At 42.2% G+C, this 27,421-nt stretch overlaps 1 protein-coding gene across 1 annotated transcript in view; it reads left to right on the top strand.

Moving 5' to 3' along the window:
• The window catches only part of LOC126252120 (arylsulfatase I-like), a 240,442-nt gene that overhangs the window by 93,247 nt on the left and 119,774 nt on the right, over window positions 1-27,421 (top strand). Inside the window, exons 7-8 of the mRNA XM_049952985.1 lie at window positions 13,277-13,389; window positions 23,041-23,173. Of these exons, the coding sequence (XP_049808942.1) occupies window positions 13,277-13,389; window positions 23,041-23,173 (246 nt within the window). The remainder of the gene's footprint in view (window positions 1-13,276; window positions 13,390-23,040; window positions 23,174-27,421) is intronic.

The following is a 27,421-nucleotide window of genomic DNA, read 5'->3' as shown; positions in this document are numbered from 1 at the left end:
CAAACAGAACAAAGTTGTTAGTCGTAAAGAATATTAGTAAAGAGAATACCACACATGAAAATACTGGAAGTTATTGTAGGAAGGTAAAAGAATAATCATGATTATTACGCAAAATTACAGAAGATCTATATTTACATCTGTGCCAATAATATATCTGTGAAACCCTTTTGTCTCTCTGTTTGCCTGTTTAAACATGCTAGTCTCCAAAAACACTAGACGAATTTTCACGGCAGTTCAGAAGCAACTTGAGCGTAGCTTGGTGCCACGCAAAGACTTTGAGCTGTTGCGTTTCTGGAGCAGGCCCCCACAACCGCACGAGTGGTCGACTGTGAAGAGCGGACAAATTGAATAGCTGGCCGGCGGCCATTAGAGTGGTAAACTGACGCGCGGAGTTCGAATGTTTATACATCGCTTTTGGTTATAAAATGCCTTCCCTCGAGTTAGGTCACAAACATAATGCCTCATTTAAATACGTTACTACAATATACTTTTTAATTTATAAGCAAACAGCAACTAGTCTCTGTTTATGAATTTATCTTACGTTGTACATGGTATCTGCCGTAGCTAAAAGTTAGTACTGGACCCCTAGCATTTTTCGTAGTTCCTTTACGATACATATACGCAAAATGCATCAAAATACTCGAAGATTTGCCCACTATATGGATATTTTCTGACTCTACCTTGCTTTAGATTTTATGACGAGAAGTGCGTTATATATGGCATATCGCTTTGGCAACCCACGGCCAAATTATCAAGTTTCAACTTAACCTAGACCATGAAAACACTACCGATCAGCCAACTTTCTTCAAAATGATCAGAACATAAAATGGTATTCTGTCGGTCGGAAATCTTGCCCCCTGACAGCGTATAACCATTTTTTGTAACAGCTGTGGTTTTGAGAAAGGAAACTTGCAAATAGATGCACAGACATTATGCTAATACTGTGTTACAAAAACATTTATTAAGCAAGTGCACTGACATACAAAACAACTTAAAATATCCACATACCTGTGAAATGTAATATTCGTTCCTTTCTCGTATTTATTTGTACAATTAATCGCTGCACAACTCTTCACCATTGTACTTCTTTTGATTGGAACGTACAGACAGTAGAATTACGAGTAACAAATACTGTATATACGCCCCAACCAATGTACAACGTTGAATCAGGGTCTTCATAAACAACAATACTACACAACACATCAGACTACAACCACTATAATGGCGTCCAGCCGAAGGTTCAAATTATCCCGCGACTGCAGCGCCATCAGTGAGTCTAGTTATTTTTTACAAGGTCTTTGTTCTGGAGCCAGTTTCCATCGATCGTCATTTTGATCTTTGACTTGACATCGATGCTTATTTGCCTTCTGCTCATCTTTGGAGGTGCGGATTTAACCGCAGCCCGTGCGCTCTGCTGGAGAGGTGTGTCGGCATCGGCGGTGAGCGAGAGTCACGTGGGACTGTGTACGTAGGCAGGACGGCAAGAGGACGAGTCGGACAGCGAAGCAGCGGGGCCAGCGGCTACGGCGTGTTGAGTCGTGAGGGCGGATCCTTTCCCATGGTGATCTGGTTTTCCTAGAGGTCGGAAGGACAAGCTCCTTCGAGTCTGTTATAAGCTAAGTCGGCCGATTGAATTGGAGTCGCCCAGTTGCTTCGGTGGGTTGCGTGCGGCTTAATTGAATATGCCAGTGTACTAAAAATCCTTTGGAATTGTTTTAGTTGTTTATCACTTACCTCGGTGTCGTGACTATCTTGACGGCAGTTGAGGAAGTGTGGCTACGCCCAACCACTCGACATGAACCGTGGTTGAAGACGTAGCTAGAAGTTCAACGAGTAGTGAGTAAGTCAGGCTCTTGCGTTTCAAGACACGCTGAGATACGTCCTCTATTCTATCTTGTAGTTAATTTGGTATTTCGGCGTGTAAATGTGCACCGAGATAATTCTGGTCCTCTTAACTTTAGGGCATGGTTTTAGCGAACTTATTAACCAAAGTTTAAGGGCTGGCACTGGTCAAGTAACTCACGGAGGCTAATTTGTTTCTATTCATTTTTATTGATCACCTGTTCTCTAGATAAGATTGTGTACTTTATGTCTCAGAATATTGTTTGCCGTTGATGTGTTACAGATAATTGGCAGCGGTCGATGCGAGCATATTGGGAGCAGAGCATCACCGAGGCAGGGAGAGATATTTAAGGCTCTGCCGTCTCCTTTACATCTTGGGTTATGTTGTCACTGTTGCGTGATTCCATCTTTCCGGTGGAGAATTATAGCATCTGAAGTTCAGTTGCAGTCCAAAGTTGAGTACATTTCTAGGTCATTTCCTGGCTCGGGGATCTCTCGTATTGATTTGAATCCTTGGTCTGCTCGCGTCTATCGCTAATTTACACGTAATATTGAAGCAACCTCATTTTAGGGGTATTGTCATATGGGCATGTTCTAGTTGTAATCATTCTAAGAATGTAGTTGATTAATCAACTGAGTAAGTAAAGTTGAAGCACCTCCTTAATTGTTTTAGTCATTTGTATATAGTTTGTTTAGGACCGTTGGCTAGCCAAACCTTAAAAGATCTGTGTTCTGACCCTTAATCTGTTCTTCAGCTGATCGGAAGTAATGAGAGTTCTGATGTGAATTGTATGGACATTTGTACTATTTAATTAAAGCTTTACCTGGGTATATTTACCTAGTCATAATCAAATTTCAAGTTGTATGGGTCTTGTTCCGGTTAAAGAAATTTATATCTTATTTGTATAGGTGATCGGGCCTTGTAAGGCGGCCTCCTCTGTTATTGTGATTCTGATTTTATAATGCTCTTCATTGTAATAAAAGCTGTAGCAACCACAACGGATTACTATTGTGATTTTGGTGTGTCACTACCATTACCATATTTCAGACTTAATTTCATCAACATCGGATCACGGGTAAACATGTAATCTGAAGTTTCATCTAAAATCGTCTGTTCAGCTTAGTAGTTCAGATGTTTAATCATTATGGCGGAATTTACCCAACAACGGATATATGGCGCTGTTAGTTTCGTAGCACTCCAATGAACCAACTGATGGAGCTGTTTTTAACCATGGAAGTAAAAAAGATGGAACGTGCCATTATGTCACAAACATGAAGTCGATGTCCGACATCTTAAGTAGCTGAAAACATTAGGTTCACTGCGTTCATACTCCTTAGTTCACCGCAGTGACACTTCTCCAAGACGTCACTCTGTGTTGTATTATTACAGCAAATTAGCGTTCAAGAACAGAGAAAACGATCGAAACTGCCTTCCTGATACTATGTTATCCATGTAATCTCTCTAATTTGTAGTATTTAAAACAGTTGTTGCGTGCACAGCACAGAAATAATGAACAAGAAGCACTCGTAAACATTAGTCTGCTATTGTCTTTGTCTACTTATAACCCGAAAAGCCGCGCCCACTCTGTCTTCAAAATGACTTACAGCTTTAGTCAGTAGGGCCACCTCCCTTCTTTCTTTACCTCCATGATTTAAGATCACTGAGAGATTGTCTTCGGCAGTTCACGCACGTGACAGATTCAATCACAGTAATTTTATTTACATGAATACAAACGAACACTGAATGTACTTAGCTATGATATATTGATCTACTGATTTCACTTTGTGTGTTAAGAACTAAACTACACTGCTTTGCTTCTTTCGATAGATTTTATATACATTCCTTGCCAGCAAAAAAACAAAAAATTAAGTTTGCTTTGTGATTTGTGTGCCTGCTCATTATATTTTGATTCCGTTTTGTTTTAGAAATAATAATGGCTAGAAAATGGTCGAGTGTTTCAACGTATACCAGAAAGGCTAAAAGAATGAGGAGATATTTGATCTCAGGATTCCAGTGAAGACCGTATGGCGAGACTTGCTGTGGCTGAAAAACATCACACTTTAACACTCTCCTCGGAAAGTCCTTCTGAAAGTGAGGTGCGACGTAAATATGATTTAGAACGTCATGCATTATCTCGCTCGTCAGGTCGCATCACTCATAGAGGCTTAAAGTTACTTCCCTACAACGTAACATCATTGAGACTGAAATTTTCATGGGGGATGGCCAGTACCCCGATTATTCCTAACAATTTACAATTTCGATTTAAATGTGTAGAATTCCTGGTTTTTCACGTTATGTCATGATCAAAGAACGTACATATTCAAATATTGTCTCTGAAAGGTGACATTTGTCTGTAATTTTCAATTATTAATGAAAGTAGCTTTGAAAGGTCAAAATAGTTTATAGCAGATATATTATCATATTGTTGCTACAGTAATAACAATAATGATATTAATTGTTATCCATTAAATTGTTTGGTGAAGAACTCGGGAAAGAATCCTGTACATTGAGACATCTGAGAACAGAAAGTAACCTAACTAAGCACAAAGGGCCAATGGTTAAAACACTGGTTTCGTACTGGGTAGGACCAACATAATGTACCGACCAGCTATTTGCCGAATAATCACTGCCGAATGCCAATGTGGTTTCTCTATCACAGGAACCGCTACTTTTCTTTTCTAACTCTTGTCCTCTCGGTGTTGGCGTTCGACATATAATGACACCGATGCCAACGAGAATTAAGATATTCCTTTTGTCATTCACTGTACCCCTAAAATACGGCTGACATCAGTATAAAACTGTGGTGTCACCGCTAGACACCACACTTGCTAGGTGGTAACTTAAATCGGCCGCGGTCCTGTAGTACATGTCGGACCCGCGTGTCGCCACTGTGTAATCGCAAACCTAGCGCCACCACATGGCAGGTCACAAGACACGGAATAGACCTCGCCCCAGTTGTACGGACGACATTGCTTGCGACTAGACCTACCAAGTCTTCCTCTCATTTGCCGAGAGACAGATAGAATAGCCTTCAGCTTAGTCCATAGCTACTACCTAGCAAGGCGCCATTTGTATCAGTGCTTATAGCGTACTAATATTCAAGAGAGATGTATTCCAACAAGAGAATAAAGTTAAGTATTATAAAACTACGTACTTTTCTTTAGTGCATTAATAAGTCTCATGTTCCAGAACTTCAAGCCCGTCTGCGTTAGTTTAGCGTGCACCTAGCTACCTCATTGTGTCTAGACTGTATGAACTAGACACAACATTATTTGGCGACGAGTAAAAGAGTTTGTATTAATTCGTTTGTGTCATGGCTTCGCCAGAATCTCCAGATGTACTGTCCGAATTTTTTCGCTTGCAGAATCAGCAGACGCAGGCGTTATTGGAAGCCCTTGGACAGCTCGTCCAGGGTCAACGTGCGCTGCAAACCGATGCGGCAGCCGCCGCTTCATCGCTACCGCAGCCCCACAACGCTGTCGCACCGCCATTTAGGCCCTTTGAGGCCAAGTGCGAAACCTGGACTGAGTGGTCCCGACAATTTGCCTTCCATCTAGCAGCCTACAGAATTCAAGGTAAAGAGCGGCAGCCGTTTTTGCTTTCTTGTGTCGGTGTGTCTACCTACCGTGTGATAGTGAAATTGTTTCCCCGACGCGACGTAGCAACTCTGTCCTACGAAGAAATTTTGTCTGCTTTAGATGCCTATTTCAAAGAAACAGTAAATGTAGTTGCAAAACGGTATACGTTCTTTCGTACAAAACGTACGGCCGGTCAGACTAATAGGGAGTGTGTTGCAACTTTGCAAGGACTTACTAGGGAGTGTGCATTTGAATGTGACTGTGGACTTCCTTATTCAGACACTATGGTGCGTGATGCAATAGCACAGAACGTTTCTGATGTTCGCATAAGGGAACAGATTTTGAAACTAGTTAATCCCTCCCTTCAACAAGTGATAGACATATTGGATAGGCAAGACACACTTGACTTTGCTCAGGACTCATTTGAAACTTCGCCAGCAGTGTGTCACATTCACCGGCCCGCCGGGCCCGCTGCACGGGACGCTAAGCGGCCCTCGCGCCCATCGCAGCGGCGGCAGCCTACCTTGCAAACACGTGCGCCGCGTAAGCAAGCAACTGCAGTGAAATCATGCCCGCGGTGTGCAACTAGACATTCGCGTGAAAACTGCCCGTCACGCCAAGCTATTTGCTTTTACTGTCGAAAGAAAGGACATGTTCAAAGTGTTTGCCAGAAAAAGCTTAGATCAGACAATCACAATAATTCCAGGCCCTTTGCTTCGCGCTGGAATCAACCCCAGGACAATCAGGCTCGTGGACCTTCGCCCATGGACATTCATGTAGTTCATTCCCACCCGTCCAGTGACACTTTAGCTAACAGTGACTGTGTTCGTCCCACAAAAAGTGTGCGTCGACATCGCCGGAAATCCCGTAAAGTCGCAAGTGCTTCTGTACCTGTATCAGTTCAAATTGCACGTGACAGTCGCTCTTGTCGTCAACAGGACAATAAACTTTTTGTGGACTTAGACTTTGAAGGAAAAGTGATCCCATTCCAGCTCGATACCGGAGCTGCAGTTTCATTGCTCAATTACGACACGTACAAACAACTGGGCGCCCCGCCATTGCGTGCCGCGAATGTTAAGTTAACTAGTTACTCCGGACAGCATATACCTGTGTTGGGACAGTGCAGCCTTCTTGCAACATACAAGGGACAAACAAAACTTGTGTCATTTTACGTTCTTCGTTCTTCTACTGCAGTGAACTTGTTTGGTTTAGATTTATTTCAATTGTTTAATTTGTCTATAGTAAATCAGGTCCTATCAGTGAATCAGACTGTGCCTTCCGCCAGTGTTTCTAGTCTTTGTGAAGAATTTGCAGACATTTTTGCACCGGGCCTTGGTTGCGCTAAGAACTATGAAGCGCATTTGGAACTGAAAGAAAACGCGCAACCAAAATTTTTCAGAGCGCGCAATGTTCCGCACGCATTGCGTGATGAGGTCGCAAGAACATTAGCCGATTTAGAATCTCAAGGTGTAATTGAACGTGTGCAGGCTTCTCTCTGGGCCTCACCCTTAGTAATTTTGCCAAAACCTTCCGGTAAATTGAGACTTTGTGTGGACTTCAAGGCAACTGTGAATCCACAACTTGTGACTGCTACTTTTCCTTTGCCCCGCCCGGAAGATCTTTTTGACAAACTGTGCCCGGCAAAATATTTTTCAAAATTGGACCTCGCAGATGCGTACTTGCAAATACCTGTGGACGAAGACTCCCAGCGCGTCTTAGTGGTAAACACGCATCTTGGCTTGTATCGCTTCAAAAGACTGCCATTCGGGTGTGCATCCGCCCCTGCTTTGTTTCAGCAATATTTACAAACTGTGTGTGCATCGGTCCCTACTGCTGCGAACTATCTGGACGATATTGTGATCTCCGGAAAGACAGAAGCCGAACATTTGCAAAATCTCCGAACATTATTTCAGGTCTTGCGTCAAAATGGTCTTCGCTTGAGGAAGGACAAATGTGTGTTTTTTGCTCGGGACTTACCCTACCTGGGGCATGTCATAAATGCCTAAGGTATACATCCAAGTCCGGAGCACCTCCGTGCCATACAGGAATTACCCGCTCCGCAGAATTTGAAACAGCTACAGAGTGTGCTGGGTAAAATTCATTATTATGCAAAGTTTGTGCGCAATGCTTCTTCCATTTCAGCTCCGCTTCATCGCTTACGCCGTAAAGGTGTTCCGTTCGTCTGGACGACGGAATGCGAACGCGCCTTTCGCCAGTTGAAATCGGCGTTACTTTCAAATACTTGCCTTACGCCATTCGATCCCCAGAAACCCCTTTTGTTGATGGTAGATGCATCGGATTTCGGGATCGGTGCTGTGCTTGCGCACAAGGATGGCTCGCATGATCGCCCTATTGCCTTTGCGTCCAAATTGCTCTCATCTGCGCAAAGAAATTATTCACAGATCGAGAAAGAAGCTTTAGCTCTCGTGTTTGGTGTTACCAAGTTCCATGACTTCTTGTATGGTCGTCACTTTACCATCATCACAGACCACAAACCGTTGACATCGCTTTTTCATCCGACCAAGCCTGTACCTCCACGTACAGCGCAGAAATTCATTCGCTGGTCACTTTTTCTCTCGCAGTACCGCTACGATATCTTGTATCGGTCCACTGCTAAGCACGGAAACGCTGATGCGTTGTCCCGTTTGCCTGTTGCTGAGGATAAAGCATTCGATTCTTCCGAACTTGCTTGCATGTTCATTGATTCGGCAACCGATGACGTGGTCGAATCGTTTCCGATTGCTTTTCGTCGTGTAGCTACAGCCACAGCTGCTGACCCTGCCCTTGCTACTGTTTTGCGTTTTGTTGCTACGCAATGGCCCTTGTCAAAGTCACGGATCGAGGATCCTTTGGTTCGCCGTTTTTTTGCTCACAAGGAGAGACTTTTTGTACGACGTGGTGTTTTGTTGTTGCGTTCCGATAATGATACATCCCGAGTCGTAGTCCCACGTTCGTTACAGTCCTCTGTCTTAAAGCTTCTTCACCAAGGACATTGGGGTATAGTGCGTACGAAACAACTTGCTCGTCAGCACTGTACTTGGTTCGGCATCGATGCTGCGATTACAAATATGTGCTCCTCTTGCGTGGCGTGTGCCGAACAACAATCCGCACCGCCGCGGAAATTCTTTGCATGGCCGAAAGCCACTTCCCCTTGGCAACGCTTGCACATCGATTTTGCTGGTCCATTCTGGAATGCTCGATGGTTGGTTGTGGTCGATGCTTTCAGTAATTTTCCTTTTGTTGTCCGGATGTCTTCCACGACGTCTTCTGCCACAATCCAAGCCTTGTCTGCTATCTTTTGCATTGAGGGTCTTCCGCAGACTATTGTTTCCGACAATGGCCCACAATTCATGTCCGCAGAATTTCAGTCATTCTGCAACGCCAATGGTATTCAACATCTGACATCCGCGCCGTTTTCGCCTCAGTCAAACGGTGCCGCTGAACGATTGGTCCGGACTTTCAAGTCACAGATGTTGAAATTGAAAGAGTCGCATTCTCGGGAGGACGCTTTGTTGCTCTTATTGTCTTCGTATCGCTCTCAGCCCCGCGATGGTCGCTCGCCGGCTGAATTGCTCCATGGTCGTCCTCATCGCACCCTGATGTCTTTGCTGCATCCGCCGCATCAGGTTCCTGTGCAGCGGCAGACTCCTGCTTTTGCTCCTGGCGACGTTGTCTATTATCGCAACTATCGCGGTTCACGGCGTTGGCTCGCAGGGCGCATTCTTCGCTGCCTCGGCCGCGCGATGTATTTGGTTTTGGGGGCCTCTGGTGAGGTGCGTCGGCATCTCAATCAGCTGCGCCTCTGTCGTCGCCTGGGTTCTGCCGCTCCCCGTCTGCTTTCAGCGACGGAGCCGTCAGGTCAGCGCCCTGGGGACCCATCTACTGGCTCGCCTCATCCCCAGGTGTTACCGACGCTGCCTTCCATTTTGCCCCATGGCGTCGCGCCGCCGCCGCAGCAGCCGCCGCAGCCGCCGCCGGCGCCGCCCGCAGTGGACGCGTCGCTGCAACCGCCTGGCGCCTCCCTGGGTCACGCGCCGCCGCTCGCTTCCCGTGACCAGCCGTCCTCCGCCATGGACCTCTTGCCCGCTCCGGACCAGATGTCGTCTTCGCCCGTCGGGTGCTCCGACCACATGGAGGTCGACCCTTCGGCCCCTCTTGTCTCATTACGTGCGCATACACCTCATGTTGACGTGCACCCTGGACTAGGTTTGCAGGCGTTTCCTAGCTCCCCTCGGACCGAATGGCCGGGTGCGGGTGGCACGGCCTCGCCTGTTGTTAGGCTCCCCACCTCATCGCATACGTCAACATGGGGTCCTCCCCACGGCGGGCGGAAGCCTTATCTCACGAGCGTTCGCCGATTTGCGGGGGAGGAATGTGGTGTCACCGCTAGACACCACACTTGCTAGGTGGTAACTTAAATCGGCCGCGGTCCTGTAGTACATGTCGGACCCGCGTGTCGCCACTGTGTAATCGCAAACCTAGCGCCACCACATGCCAGGTCACAAGACACGGAATAGACCTCGCCCCAGTTGTACGGACGACATTGCTTGCGACTAGACCTACCAAGTCTTCCTCTCATTTGCCGAGAGACAGATAGAATAGCCTTCAGCCTAGTCCATAGCTACTACCTAGCAAGGCGCCATTTGTATCAGTGCTTATAGCGTACTAATATTCAAGAGAGATGTATTCCAACAAGAGAATAAAGTTAAGTATTATAAAACTACGTACTTTTCTTTAGTGCATTAATAAGTCTCATGTTCCAGAACTTCAAGCCCGTCTGCGTTAGTTTAGCGTGCACCTAGCTACCTCATTGTGTCTAGACTGTATGAACTAGACACAACAGAAACATATCAACATTTTTACTAACAATACATCAAAATTTAAACCTGTGGAAAATCCCTTTCAGTACAGTTCTCTGTTGCAGATGACATTGCTATAGAGCATATCAACAGACAGTGTCCTGTCAATCATTCATAGGCTATGCACATTTGCGTCGGCTATCTTAGTAACGCCAACGTGGTACGGTATTTTGTCACTTTCTCATCATACGGAAGTGCCAGAAAGAATCTCTTTCTTGTTAGTGAGATCGTAAATGAGGAAGACAATCGATATGTCAGTTGACTATTATAAGACATACATAACTGTTTGACGGACATAGATACAATGTAATATTTTTAGTAATGAAGAAAAATAAAAATACGCAAGAGAATGAAAATAGGACATCAGCAGGAATAGATTATTACTTCTTCTCTGTACGTGTTGGCAGAGATGGAGGTTCCCAAGCTCGTGTAACTAGGCTGAAGTCCTCTCCTTGTTCAAAGAGAGCAATAGCATCGAATGTAAGAACTAAGAGTAGTTGGACATGACATATACGCTGCACTTAAAAATCTTGAAAATTGGAATAACATTTTTAGCTGAGGCAGTTGTCTAAGAAGGTCAGAATGGATTTAAAAAAGGTCGTTCGTATCATTATAATAAAACGACTCACAGAACAAAAGGGAATTTATACTTGAAACCCACATTATTTTCATATAATTTAAAAACGTCGTTGATGATGTTGATCTAAATAAATTATGGGCAGTTATGAATGACAGATGCTATCCATCACACTTGATAAGGGCAAACAAATGATTATGACGTGAAACAAAAATAGCAATAAATACGGAAAACAAAAGGACAAATGATAAAGTACGAGGTAGGGCCGCCTCCTTTCATCCATTCTTTTTAATATTTACTCTGATAACGTCATTAAAAAGTTCAGATGAAGTAGTCATTAAGGAGTTAAATTAGGTAAATACATTAAACTAAGTGCTTTCCTGCTCACAGATGATAAATAAATAATACACAGAAGTAAAAACAAACACCAGTTAGTAGTTCACCGGCAAAACCAAAATAGTGATTAACAAAAAAGTAATTGAACAGACGTCACGTTTCAAAAATTTGTGGTGCGACATGAGTTATGATTATGATGATGGTGTAGTTGGAAATATCAACAAATTTCAAGAAATATGAAGAATAAAAACAGAACACTTAACAACAAACACTGGAAAAAGGTACAAAGATCAAATTTAATAAAGTTATGGTGAGACCATTTCTGCTGCAAGGAGCAAAAGAAAGAAACCAGTGAAATACAAGCAGCAGAAATGAAATTTTTAAGGAGAGTAAAGTGCTACACAAAGAGATTTAATAAAGTATGAAGATGTTCGAAAGGAGTTTGTACTTGTTATTAATGAGGAAATAAACACATGCAGATAGAGGTGGAAACAACTTGTGGAAGATGAAAGGCTACGGAACAAAATATTGAAGTCTGGCACAAAACGAAGGGGTGACTTACGTCGGTCAAGGAAATGATGGTTCTAATATTTGTGAAGCCGGAACAGGCATATGGCTAGTACCTGTACGCAAGACGACGACGACAATATTATGGCACAAATAGCCTTATAGCTTATGGGCAACCTAGCTTTAAAAACTCTAAAAACAGTTTGTATAAATTCTATATTACATATCTACTGCAAAAAAATTCTCGTAAAATTGGAGTTGTGAAAAAAAGTAGTTAAGTGAGACTGAGATACAAGACTTCATGAGAAACCAGTATGAATATGCAATTGAAACGTGGTTACAGTCTTTCATTACTCGTAAGTGTGTATCATCAACAATTTCAATAACAGACTTAATCATTCTCTCTACTTTTTCATCCATTACAGTGTTACGCGATTCTCAACTGATTTAGCTGTGCACGTGTTGTAATCTACTCAACTTTCTGTAGCTCATCTACGTCTTTTCTGTTATCTCGTAATCTCACAATGAAGTTGCGCAGTTTACCTGGCTTTATGTCCTACCCAATTCCATTTCCACTGCTTCGTAACAAATGTCGGTGTTTACTTGGCCTTCTCAATAATTTACAACATGAATCCCTTCATTAGATGCTCAGCTACCCTCTTCTTTTTATAATTCCTATGTTTAATATCTCACAAATGCAAATCAAAACCTTAATACACACAACTCTCTTTTGCAAGCACACCGTAATCGTAGCCTTGGAAACACTACTTAATTTGAGGAAGGCTCTCATGCCAATTTTCACTCTAAAGTATATTTGTTTTATTATTCATGCAGCCTTTGTTTTCAAGTGCCCAAAATGCAGTTTATTTATTTATTCCATAGAGTCTCATTTTTCTGTCTCAGTAGTGTACTTGATTATTTTTTGTTAGTCAAATGTGATAATGTACTCAATTTCAGACTCTCAGTGCCACAGACATTTCAAGCCTTATTTGGTTTGCGATAATCACTCCATGCAATTTCTTCCATTCTGTCTGTTTCTTCTAGCTGTCGTTGTCTTCGCTTACACTAAGCGCAGCTGATTTATTTTTGTCTTTTCATCTTAATAGGGTGCCCACTGTCGTTTGCAAAGTCAAAAGTGGAGGTACACTCTATTTGAAAACTATATTGTTCCGGTTGTATTCCACTCAATAACAGGAAAAATTCCTTCAGAGGTGATGAGAAAAGTCTTTTTTGATGATAAGAGGTGTTCTTTCCTCAGTACTCTTTCAGTTCTGAGTTTGTCAATAACCTGATGCGGTGTGACTGGAAATAAGTAATAAATTATTACCGCGATTGAAAAAATGCATTCAGTTTTCCTGCTGAATAAAGCAAGTCAAGTCAGTATTTTCCACATTTAAAGAGAAATGGAGGGAGTCTCAGTGATGTGACTTCATCATGAATGCAGAGGGAACGTCAAAGGTCCAAAATCTAGTGGGCTGCTTTGGAAAATCCAGTCGCTTCCGTTGAACAATTTGTCGTCAGTGGGTTCCAGATTGCATAGCTCATTGACGCAAGGAGATAAGAGCCTGCCGTGAAGTGGCCGCCAAAGATATGGCCACGAGAGCCTCAGTTAAGTTCCGAGCAGTGCGAGGGGAGGTCTGAGCCACCACAGCAGTCGTCTGGTCACGCTACGTCACTTCCTCTCTCAAGGTTTGTCGCTTTCAGAGCTACGGCTACCGCCTGGTCTTGCTATAGACTGGGAAATGTCATTAGATTTGCTAACCGAAGACTAACAAATTAGAATAGTTGTGAATTTATCAGGTTATGATACATTTACAATATAACACAGATATTCTGATCAAGGGGCGACGTACAAATTGTAACATTTGAAGAAATGCTTCAGAGTCAACATCGCATTTAAATATTTATTTTAAACTGGTGACCCGTTTCAACAGTACATTGCCGTCTTCTTCGGGTCTCATATTTTTCAAAGTTATGCCATATATTTTGTCAACACTGAAACTTTAAATATTGCTTTGGATCTCATGTTTTTCAAAATTAGGCGATATATTTTGACAATGTTGAAAATAGCAACACAGCAACATGATTCTAAATAATATTTTTCTTAATAACATGCTGATTGGCGATAAGACATTTTTATCCAGCTTGCATTTCGGTGATGAACGATGTACAAATGCTCGTGTTGTTAACGCTCCTTGTTTTCCTGGCTGTTTTTGTCTACATCTTTTCTACATTTGCATATGTTCCTAGTTTTCATTTTCTTACTCCTTCATTGGTCAGGCGTTTTCTTAGTGAGTGTGACGTTTCATAAATCTCAGCATTTTATACCATGTCCAATGTTGTAAATTTATTAATGTAAAATAAGAATAATGCTGGTCCCTGTAAGTTGCTCTAAGGTACATTTGTGTTGACATATTCTGCCTCTGATAAACATATGCTCATATTTTTCATCATGACGCGTGTCCTATCTATATCACTTCGTACATTTATCGAAATATGCTGCACTCTAAATGATTTTCTGTTGTGCAGCGGATATTGTTAAGACAAACGGATAGCAGAACACATGACAATTGATTTGCACACTTTTTGCCATGGTTATTAAAATTTCTTTTATTTACATTTGTTGTTGCGTGTTTCAGTCATGAGACATGAGTACAGAGGAATCAAAACGAATCAAGAGTTTCCATCTTTAGAATGTTACAAGGTAGTACAGTTTCTTTACGAAACTCTGTTGTTGGAAAGAAAAACTAATTTTTGTAGTATCCCACCTATCGAATTTACTGATCGAATTTACCCGTGTTATTTTCTGTGGCGAACTTATGCAAACACAAAAATACATTAACTGTCTGAAAGTATCTGACAGATTGTGGGCTAATTGGAAGTTTTTTATATCGTCAATTGGACTTATTTTTCCTGCGTTCGCAATTGCTTTGTTTTGTTGTTCAATCTCACAAAACGTAACGAAAATCTGTAACGCAGAACAATTCACACATGGTCTGCAACGTTCAACACTTGTCAACAAACTGTCATACCGGTAGGGATTATATACTTCCTACGGTACACAGATAGTTCGAATTGGACTGGAAAAGTTTTCAAATTGGGCCGATGTTTTTCGTCAGGTAACTTGCTACTCTTCGAAAGGCAACAAATGCATTTAGTTCACAGGATCGGCACAGTGTAATTAGACGCAACGTCTTGAGACAGATGCACTTTACTCTGTTACTATGCCATATTTTGCTCTGGTGTTCATCAATTGGTTATAATTTACGTTTATATTAATTATAACTGAAGCGCTTCCATGCGCATTGCAACTTCAAAAAGATCGCTAGAGTCCAGCCTGGTAGAGTCGTTAAAAACGTCACTCCAAACGCTTGAAATGCCGTTAACACCTTTGAGGCTTTTGTTAAAAATAGCTGTTATGTTAAATTTCTTCACTCTTGGAGAGTAATGGTGGATGATACAAATGAAATCAGAAGCAAATATAAAAGTATTAGACAATGTGAACGTTAATAATAAATGAAGTTTCATTTAACATTCTGCAGTTAAATTAGCGTGACGCTTATGAGAATTGTGTCATTAGCACACGGTTCTGCCAGAAACATCTGGAGGACACGTTAACAGAAAAGGATGACACAATGCATCGCATTCTGAGAAGATGCATACCGCAACGTGTATGCTTATCGGGCTGTTCCTGATCCATTTTGTTTTACAACTCTAAACAGTTATTTGAAAGAGCGGCAGTCGCTCTCAGAATAGAATTTGTATTTAAAACTCAAGCTAGGGAGATTTTTGTAATAGGTTGTATATGTAATGATGTGGATTTCTTATACATGAAAAACTTAGTGCCTACCTCAGTGATTATGCGTATTTGCAGGTAGGAGGTTATCACATTCTATATTTGAGGTTTAGTCGAATTTAGGTTATTATATTTTTCGTGTCCTATATACTGAAAAACGTAGAATTTTCTTAATACAGTATCAATATAATAATAGGTAAGGCATGTCTATTGACTAATAATAAATCTAGTAGTAGTAAAAACCTAATTTTTTTCATTATGTCATTAATTTTGAAATAAATGAGTCGCTTGTCGTCATTTAAGTGGCATGTGGAATTTTGTGGTTAACAGCATAGACAAAAACTTATTCTGGAAGTAATTCAATAGTTACATTAAGATACTTCCGGTTATTCACATACTTCCTTTAATTTTTAAATCCCATGTGAGAAATTTTCTGATTTTATTTTTATCGTACCTGCACGCATTTCAATTATTATTATTTAAAAATCCTTACTATTGTTTTCTTATTCAATAACATATTTCACCATTCCTGTTTTTATCATATCGTTTCAATGTTAGGTTGCACTTTAGTAAATCCAAAATATATTTCTGCAGTTGATACAGATTTACTGCAGTAGAAATATTTTGAAAAATGTCATTATTTCCGTATTCATAATTGGTTAGTCGATGGACATAGAATTAGCAGCGTTTCATACGTGAACGTTATTACACTGATATATTATTCTAGCTGAAAAAGGACTACTTAGTGTGGTGCTGTGAATGCATATGCACGGGAACAAACTAATCTCTTTGTTTCAGAATTTATTACTGTTGTTACAAAAATCGTGTATATATATACTAACATTTGTCGGCTCCAGACTGATTTGTGTTGTGCAGTTTTTGGAGTATGTTTTCCGTACTACGAGTATACATTACGTCCGCTATATCCTGGTCTCCTGATGACCAAAATCTTTCTGTAACCTTCCAAAGAAATTATTCCATGCTTTGACATTGATTCCTGGCGCTATAAGTCGAGCACAAAGCATTAAATTTCATTATGCTACATACGGCATGTATTTTCTCATTCTCATTCCGATGAGCTGGTATACTCTTCCTCAGCCCATCTATAAATTCTTGTAGTTGTATTAATCCACTTTTTAAACTCTAAGTTGTTGTATTTGGCCTTCTCTACCTCTCGTTCGCAGCACTTGCTTGACACGCCATACACACCAACATTTCTCGACCCTTCTCACAGTTGGTGATCTATCTGAGATACTTTATGTGCCATTGCACTAGCCCGTTCCTGTACGGCTTTTAGTATGTCTTTAGTCTTTCCATATTTCACAGAAACCTCACGCACGGCGCCCTCTATAGCTTTCACTTGTTTAGCAATCTTAGCTTGCATCCGATTGGTAACCTCTGCCCTACCTGTCCAGTCATGCTCGCATTCCTCTCCTCAATTATCTTCCCATTATGTTCCTTTATGCCCTTCATCTTTTCATCTACTTGTGACCTTATCGTTTTTATTCTACACCGGCAGTAGGTCCTTCTAGCTTGTCTAGTTTTTCTTGTGTTTTATTATATAAAGGTGACTGAGCACAGGATTAGCACTCACATCCGCCAAAGGATTTGCTTCTTCCGATGCGCCTGCTTGTACTGTAATGCTGTTAGTTGGTGACTGAAGCTCCAGTCTTGTTGCTTATACGGCGTTCTCTTCTTCCTGTACAGCACTAGTTCTTACAACATATACAGGATAAGTACACATAAGTGAAACATATGAAAGATAAAATATCCACAAATATTATGTAGTAAGTGCTGTTGTAACAATAAATATGTGTGGGCAACTGGTTGCTACTGAATATGGATATGTAGGTAGACAGTGCATTTTTGTTATACGAAAACGTCGTTTACCAAGCTAGTTAAGTTGATGGGTGTTGGCTTATTACTGTTAGCAACTTAAATCAGTTAGCATCCAAAATCGCCTTAGTAGGAAACATTAATAATTAATGTTTTCAATGAGTGATGAACCAGTTTGAAATTACCCAACTCTAAACAGTTTCGACTTCAAGTCATTGTTCATTCATAATCAGTGCCTCTATTGCTTCACGAGCACTAGCTCTAGTAATGTGCGTTCACAGTATCAACAGGCAAAAATTGTTCCATCTTTATCCCCAGTGTCTTGAAGACATCGCTAGTTAAATTATGGCTTTTCTCTCACCGCGAAGTAGTGTTCTCAGCAAGATCACTATATCAGCACTCCTTGCTATGAGAAAATTGCGTAAAATGCTGCCACTGCAATAGCCTTAATAGCATAACTGTAATTTTAATTTGGGCTCTTACAAAAGGAGAGCTGGTGAACGGCAAATCGAAAACTGTTGTGACAATATATAATAGACATTAATAATATTTATCGATGGGAGCCCACACTGACACGCCGCACCAATTAATGTTCAGATGACAGTAGATAGTGTGTTTACAGAGACGTGCATGCTCCAACTTCATACCTGAGACGGCTGCTGTAGGATCTTTGGTGATGACAGGAGGAGGAGGAGATTGGTGTTTAACGTCCCGTCGACAACGAGGTCATTAGAGACGGAGCGCAAGCTCGGATGAGAGAAGGATGGGGAAGGAAATCGGCCGTGCCCTTTCAAAGGAACCATCCCGGCATTTGCCTGAAGCGATTTAGGGAAATCACGGAAAACCTAAATCAGGATGGCCGGAGACGGGATTGAACCGTCGTCCTCCCGAATGCGAGTCCAGTGTGCTAACCACTGCGCCACCTCGCTCGGTTTGGTGATGACACTCTGCTGTCTTCTTGTTCGCTGGTCTGCGCAATGCACCAAAAATAACCTTTCACTGGTTTAAAAGCAGGACGGGATATACCATTCAATTAATTTTGTATTAATGATATAAGATGGATTCCAGAAGTAAGAGAGGATGACTTGCTGAATACCCACACTGGCGTGCAGTCGGACCGTGTATTCCTTGCCTCACAAAAATTACAGTGTTCAGTCGTTCAGCCCTCACCCAGATTACGATACAGCCTTGAACGTACTAAACCAGACGGTAGACACTTCACTTTCAGAAATGACGACTGCAAATTTCACAAGAAGCATTCCGCTATAACATAGTTTGCCATATTTCCCTGGTCACCAAACTCTCCGGCTTTAAACACAATCGTGAAACTGCAGGACCACTTCGGCCGAGCTGTTCCATCCATGGATCGTGAACCAAGAAACCTAGCGCACCTGGCCGAGGCGTTGGAGTCGGCGTGACTCCATATCCCGGTCGATACCTTCCAGAAACTCACTGACTCTCTTCCTGGATGTTGCACAGTGGTAAGGGCTGCAAGTGGTGGTTACTGAGGCTTTCGACGGTTTGTCACTTTAATGCAACTAAACAGTGTACAATGGTTGTTCAGGAAAGGTGTAGAATGTTTTGAGAGGCGGTAGTAGTCGTCGAAACCAGAAAAATAAATCCGGTAAACATGGGAAAAGAATTGTATACCGGCTAGTCCATTGATAGTTACCGGCCAAAATATCTCGCGAAATAAGCATCAAACGAAAAAACTACAAAGATCGAAACTTGTATAGCTTGAAGGGGGAAACCAGATGGCGCTATGGTTGGCCCGCTAGATGGCGCTGCCATAGGTGAAACGGATATAAACTTGGTTTTTTTTAAATAGGAACCTCCATTTTTTATAACATATTCGTGTAGTACGTAAAGAAATATAAATGTTTTGCTTGGACAAATTTTTTCGCTTTGTGATAGATGGCGCTGTAATAGTCACAAACGTATAAGTACGTGGTATCACGTAACATTCCGCCAGTGCGGACGGTATTTGCTACGTGATACATTACCCGTATTAAAATGGACCGTTTACCATTTGCAAGGTCGATATCTTGTTGATGCATGGGTATTGTGGTCAAAATGTCCAACGGGCGTGTGCTATGTATGCTGCTCGTTATGCTGGACGACATCATCCAAGTATCCGGACCGTTCGCCGGATAGTTACGTTATTTAAGGAAACAGGAAGTGTTCAGCCACCTGTGTAACGTCAACCACTTCCTGCAACAAATGATGATGCCGAAGTAGGTGTTTTAGCTGCTGTCGCGGCTAATCCGCACATCAGGAGCAGACAAACTACGCGAGAATCGGGAATCTCAAAAACGTCGGTGTTGATAACGCTACATCAACATCGATTGTACCCGTACCATATTTCTACGCACCAGGAATAGCATGGCGACTACTTTGAACGTCGTTTACAGTTCTGCCACTGGGTACAAGAGAAATTGCGGGACGATGAGAGATTTAATGCACGTTTTCTATTTAGCGACGGAGCGTCATTCACCAATAGCGGTAACGTAAACCGGCATAATATGCACTATTGGGCAACGGAAAATCCACGATGGCTGAGACAAGTGGAACATCAGCGACCTTGGCGGGTAAATGTATGGTGCGGCATTATGGGAGGAAGGATAATAGGCCATTGGCCTCCATTTTATCGATGGCAATCTGAATGGTGCAATGTATACTGATTTCCTACGTAATGTTCTACCGATGGTACTACAAGATGTTTCACTGCAAGAGAGATCGGCGAGGTACTTCCAACACAGTGGGTGTCCGGCAGATAACTCGCGTGCGGTTGAAGCAGTACTGAGTAGCATATTACATGACAGGTGGATTGATTGTCGAAGCACCATACCATGACCCGCATGTTCACTGGATCTGACGTCCCCGGATTTCTTTCTGTGGGGAAAGTTGAAGGATATTTGCTGTCGTGATCCACCGACAACGCCTGACAACATACGTCAGCGCATTTCTCAATGGATGTGCGAACATTACGGAAGGCGAACTACTCACTATTGAGAGGAATGTATTGGCAAATGCATTGAGGTTGTCGGACATCATTTTGAGCATTTATTGCATTAATGTGGTATTTACAGGTAATCACGCTGTAACAGCAGTATTTTAATTCAAAAAACCTACCTGTTACCAACTGTTCGTCTAAAATTGTGATCCATATGTTTGTGACTATTACAACGCCATCTCTCATAAAGCGAAAAAAGTGGATGAATGAAACATTCATATTTCTTTACGTACTCTACGAATATGCAATTAAAAATGGGGTTCCTATTTAAAGAAAAAACGCAGTTGATCCGTTTGTCCTATGGCAGCGCCATCTAGCGGTCCAACCATAGCGCCACCTGGTTTCCCCCTTCAAGCTAGACAAGTTTGCCGGCCGGGGTGGAGGAGCGGTTCTAGGCGCAACAGTCTGGAACCGCGCGACCGCTACGGTAGAAGGTTCGAATCCTGCCTCGGGCATGGATGTGTGTGATGTCCGTAGGTTAGTTAGGCTTAGGTAGTTCTAAGTTGTAGGGGACTGATGTCCTTAGAAGTTAAGTCCCATAGTGCTCAGAGCCATTTGAACCATTTTTTTAGACAAGTTTCGTTCTTTGTACTTTTTTCGTTTGACGCTTATTTCGTGAGATATTTGGCCCGATCACGATCAATGGACCACACTGTATTTTCTGAGATAAGTCCATTAAACACGCGTCTGAAAATACATAGTTTCTGCGATAAACGTGTGCACAGGAATAGGAGGTGTTCGACGTGGTGTCCATCCATGAGTATGCACTCCTCTGTCCTTTGAAGTACACCCGGTTTTACGAATTGAAGATACAAACCTGTAGTGTCCGCACATCGGTGATTGGTGTGACGCAGACCAATTGCTTCAAGTATCCACTTAACCAAAATTCTAGGGGATTGAGGTCTGGGAAACAAGCAGGCCTAAGTGTATTCCCCTCCGCCTCCGCCCACCCCCACCACCCCTCCGACCAATCCAGCTGTCCTGAATGTCTGCGTTAGACGTTCGCGCATCATGTGACGAAAGTGTGCTGGTGCGCCATCATGCATGAACCACATTTGTATTCCTTGCTCCAATGGTACAGCCTCCAGCAAGGTAAGCAACACTTTAATAAGAAAATCCAGATAGTGTGCCTCTCTTAACCTTCGTGGTAGCACATATGATTCTGTGAATCTATCGCCAAGCACACCAGCCCATATGTTGACTGAGAATCGGTGGTGCTGCCCTCTTTCCTGAATTGCTTGGGGATTTACATCTGCCTATACAAGCGGTTTATGAAAATTCACGCCATCTCTTGTTACCTTTGCCTCATCGGTAAATAAAATCTTGGATGTGGACAGTGGACTTGCAGCACACTTCTGAAACAGCCGTGGACGGAAACGCCGTTTGCCATGATGATCCTGTGGCTTTAGGGCCTGAACGCGCTGTAGATGATATGGGTACAGCAATTGTTCATTAAGTACACCCAAGAAAAGAGAATAGGAAACGCCTTCTGCTGCTGCTAATCGTCTCACGCTGGTCCCAGAAGTTTCTTCCACCGAACGTACACTCCTCCATGGCATGTGTGCGAACTGTACGGGGCCTTTGACTGTCACTTCCGAGTCGCAAGGGTACCTGTGTCCCTCAGACACTGGGAAAGTCTGCCGAACAATCTATCAGATGGCACTCTGCGCTGCGAATATTTTTCAGCAGAGGGTACGGGCTCGCGGATTACGTCCACTTGCTAAACCATAGCAGAGTATATATCCGCCATTTCACTTGTGAAGTAGTAGGCTTCTATTGCTAAAAAGTGGTGGAAGAATAAACTGTAAACGTACTACACCAGTTGTACTTTCAAACAGCAAGAAAACAGTAAACACGTAAGTGAATCTGCTCTTGAAAGATGTAAAACAAAATGATACGTACCCATGGCTTACAGTACTGTACAATAAGGAACAAAAACGCGACGGAAAACTAGTGTAACCCGCCACAGGACTCTAACCACAAAACTGACTGCAGACCGCTTAACGGTAGATAAAGTACTAGAGTAAGACATCACAATACACTCCTTATACATTTGACGAAGCACCAATGCAACGACTAAAATGATGTTGGGATGTTTCGTATCAGCAGAGGAGGAAGTCCGCAACCAAGCGTCGTGCAGCCCTTCCTGAAAACACGTGTATATCTCGGAATGTATGCGTTTCCATTCCCATGTTCAATAGATTTATTTTTCTTAATTCGATGAGTACGACCACCATTCAAAGTATGCGACAATTTTTTTGAACACCTTGCATACGTAAGCAAAGTGAAACTATTAAACAGCAAATGGTACAGTCTTCTATTAAAACAAACACACCCATTGCTTCTTATTTGATTCCTTGCTAATGTGTGTATCGCAATGTAGTTTCCCATGTTCTCCCAGTTTGAGATCGAGCTCATATTCATTTAATTTTTGTTGCACGTCTCCACGTGCCAAAATAACTTCTTACCAAGTCGAACGCAATGATCAGGTTGGCTGCTTCCGTTTTACAGGATACACGATTTTCTTCAGAAGTGAAAAAACAGAAAGTAAAATCGAGTCCCAAATATCTCTTATACTAGAGTTTAATTCGAGCAGACATTCAAAAATAAATTTAATGGAATGTTAAAGAAATGAATTTAGAAGTGTGTCTTAGACATCAGACAGCTTAGATTAATTGGAAACGTCTTTTTTCAGTTCTTGGGCTGCGATGGAGCGCTCGCAAAACATGCACACCACGTTGCTCCTAGCATTCTCATGCTTGCTGGCGACTTCCTCCTCTGCTGATACGAAACCGCCCAACATCATTTTCATACTCGCTGATGATATGGTAAGTGTCAAAAGCTTGTTTGATAATGATTTGCGATTTGCTGCTTCTTAATACTTCCATATTATTTTGTTTGTTCTCAATTCATAATATGCTCTAAAAAGCCTTCATTCCAATCAACAAATTCTGATCATCTTGCTTACTGTCAGAGAACAGAACAATATTGTTATCTACATCATGCACTCATTGTCTATGGGTCCCGGTTTAGGACCACACCACCACCTACATTTTGAATAAAAACCACCAAGCAATGGGGAACAAAGACTTCAGCCACAAGAAGTCACCCTCATTCAGCCAACGGCATTGTCAAACGGGGCAGAGGGTCAGACTGACATTCAGGGCACTCTGTTGCCCGGTGGATGGTAAACTGCCCCTAGATGAGGAAAATTCAGCAATGATCAACGACATGAGGATGCAGAAAGCAATGGAAACCACTGCATCAAAGACACCTAATGGGTGTCCACAGGACATGTAGCCTGTAATCGAAAAAGTGTCGTGATGGCAAACGATTCTGCACTAGTCCTCCTTTCGGATCTCCGAAAGGGGAGTGCCAAGGTGGAAGTGACTATGGGAAAAACTGAATAACCAATCTTCTGAGAGTCGGGCCATAGAATGTCAGAACTTTGAACGTTGTAGGAAAGATAGAAAGGCTGAAAAGGCAAATGCACGGGCTCAATATAGATACAGTTGGGTTCAGTGAACTGACATAGAAAGAAGACAAGGATTTCTGATCAGATAGCTATAAAATAATACCAACAGCACCAGAAAATGGAATAAAGGGAGAAAGATTCGTTATGAAAAGGAAAGTATGGCAGAGATTGAGTTACTGTGAACAGTTCAGTGATAGGGTTGTTCGCATCAGAATGAACAGTAAACGAACACCGACAGCAAGCCGAAGATAAAGAGACAGAGAAAGTGTATGAGGATATTGAACGGGTAATTCAGTACATGAAGAGAGAGAAAAATCTGATGGTCATGTGGAACTGGAATATGGTTTTATGGGAATGACTAGATCAAAAGATTGAGGGAGAATGTAGGCTTGGTACTTGAAACGAGAGAGCAGAAAGACTAACTGAGTTCCGCAAAAAATTTCAGCTACTTGTAGCGAATACCCTGTTCAAGAATCACAAAAGGAGCAGGTGTACTTGAGAAAGGCCGGAAGTTACGGTAAGTTTTCAGTTACATAACTTCAGGGTTTAGCAGAGATTCCGAAATCAGATACTGGATTGTAAGGTGTACCCAGAAGCAGATATAGACTTAGATTACAGTTTGGTAATAGCGAACGGTAGGCTGAAGTTTAAAATGCTAATTAGGAAGAATCAACACCCAAAGGAGCGAGATACGGAAGTACTAAGGACTGATAAGATACGCTCGAAGTTTCCTGCGGCTTCAGATACAGCGACAAGGAATAGTTCAGTTGGCATACACCTCTAATAAGGGCCACCACGTAAGCTAGGAAGAAAACATAGTGAAAAGAAAAGTACGAAAATGTTTAGGAAAATACAGGGCTGTAGGAATGAAAGAAGTAGAAGGTGCATGGATGCTAAGGCGAAATGCCTGCATGAGAAATGTGAAGAAATCGAAAAAGAAATGATTGTCAGGAGGACTGACGCAGCATACAGAAAAATCATGACAACCTTCGGTGAAATTAAAAGCAAGGATGGTAAGAGTTCAAAGGGAATTCCTCTGTTAAATGCAGAGAATAGAGCGGATAGGTGAAAAGAGTTCATTGAAGGCCTGCACGACGCGGAAGACTTGTCTGGTAACGTGATAGAACAAGAAACAGGAACCGATATAGAAGAGATAGGGGATCCAGTATTAGAAACAGAATTTTTTTTAAAAATTTGGAAGACGTAAGATGGAATAAGGCAGAACGGAAACATAAAATTTTATTACAATTTCTAAATTCGTTGGGAAAGTGGCAGCAAAACGACTATCCATGCAGAACGTATGAGACGCGAAGTTCCATCTGATGTTCGGAAAAACATCATCCACACAATTTCGACAATCAGCATAACAACTGACGCATCCATGTTGCTAACAACAATAATACACAGAAGAATGGAAAAGAAAACTGAGTATGTGTTGTATGTTGATCAGTTTGGCTTTAGAAAAGCTGAAGGCAACAGGGAGGGAACTCTGGCGCTGCAGCTGATAATGGAAGCAAGACTGAAGAAAAATCAAGAGACGTTCATAGAATTTGTAGGTCTGGAAAAAGCGTTGGACAGTGTCCAATGGTACAAGATGTTTGAAATTCTGATAAAAATTGTGGTAAGCTACAGGGAATATTTAGAAGAATCAAGGGGGAACAATAAGACTGGAAGATCAAGAACCAAGTGTTCGGATGAAATGGGGTGTAAGGCAGGGAAGTAGTCTTTCCCCCATACTGTTCAAGCTATACATCGAAGAAGCAAAGACATAAATAATGGAAAGATTCAAAAATGGGGTTAAAATTCAAGGTGAAAACATTTCAGTGATAAGATGCGCTGAGGCCATTACTATACTCAGTGAAACTGTAGAGAACTTATAGGATCTGGAGAATGGAATGAACAAACTGGTGAGTACAGAATACGGTCTGAGAGTAAATCGAATAAAGGCGAAAACAATAAGGAGAAGCAAAAATGAGAACAGCGAACAACTTAATATCAGTATTGGTGACCACGAAGTAGACAATAACCCTTCGCGGACAGAGGAAGGAGGACATTAAAAGCAGACTATCCTGGTCAAGAGATGTCTGCTAAGATCAAACATAGGTATTAATATGCATAAAAAATTTCTGAGAAGGGACGTTTGGATAACAGCATTGTATGGTATTGAGATATGGGCTGTGGGAAAACCAGAACAGAAGAGAATCGAAGCATTTGATATGTGGTGCGACGGAAGAAGGTTGAGAACTGGACGGATTAAGAAGGTAAGTAATGAGAAGTTTTTCTGTAGGATCGGCGAGGAAAGGAATATGTTGAAAATACTGACAGAAAGAAGGAACAAGATGATAGGACATGTGTTAAGACATCAGGGGATAACACACATGGTGCTAGAGGGAGCTGTGGAGGGGAAGAGAGAGATTGGAATACATGCATAAAATTATTGAGATCATAGGTTGCAATTGCTACTCTGATACGAAGGAGAGGAATTCGTAGCGGGCCGCATCAAACCAGTCACATACTGATGACACTTAGTAACATATCTATGGAGTTTTCAGGCCACGGTACAAATTCGTAGCACCATATCGTACCTAGTACCGTACTTATGACGTCACATGCGCTGGTTGCCTGTTCCCCCTTTCTGCCTCTCCCCCTATGTGTCTCTGTCTGTCTTCCTCTCTCTTGTTCTCGCTTTCTCTCTTTCTTTTTCCCTCTCTCTTCAAACACACACACACACACACACACACACACAGACAGACAGACACACACACGTACACGTCCATTAAAATGCAAGAGCCATTCATTACGTACACCGCAGAGTTGGATTTTGGAACTCTCAAACTGAATGTCACAGTGTTCTTTCCACATCTTAATTGTCACTGTTATTTGCAAAAATACGTAAAGGTATTGATAATACTGCTGTAACTTACGATATTTCTACATCTAAGATGTATGTATTATTTATCAAGGTAGACTATTTAACATGAATGAGTTCCATTTGTAAAGTGGATGCATGTATTCCAAATTAAAAGCCCAGGAGTGAGCAAAGATATTAGTCGAGCTTGTGAGCTGCCTTTATACGCATGTCCAAGAAAATTCTACATCTTTCTTGCGTAAAGATGTCAACAACGCTCGCCACAGCACTTGGGTCGTACATGCAGTATTGTACGACACACGTGTCACGAGTGTGATGAACCGTACGTAACTGGCTGCTTCAGACCGGCTGAAAGATAGGCTACGAGGTGCAGCTCAGGTGATTGGCCGGGAAAGATAAGACACGCACAAGTCTGTTGACTCTAGCCACGCCCGCAGGCGAGAGGTCGAACTGTTACCTACTGTCGTCCGACAAGAGAAATTGTGTTCAGTCATGACGAATCATTTTGATTACGAATTTGTGTTCGGAGTGTACACGAAGATGAAGGTCCTCACATTCATTCTCATGTGTTGAGAGCAACAGTTCGGGAGTTACTAGCAATTTACTGATGAAACGCGTCGGAGGTGGGAAGGGCACTCTAAAGGCTTAGCTAAGCTCCCTATGGAGTAAACCCTTAGAAAGGAATCAGGCACAGTGGAAGGACGTAAAGTGGCAGCCCCACTTCCAACTACA

This window comes from Schistocerca nitens, chromosome 4, assembly GCF_023898315.1.
Source record: "Schistocerca nitens isolate TAMUIC-IGC-003100 chromosome 4, iqSchNite1.1, whole genome shotgun sequence".
Taxonomy (NCBI): domain Eukaryota; kingdom Metazoa; phylum Arthropoda; class Insecta; order Orthoptera; family Acrididae; genus Schistocerca; species Schistocerca nitens.
Note: the sequence above shows the minus strand (reverse complement) of the source record. Positions and strands in the feature narration are given on the sequence as shown.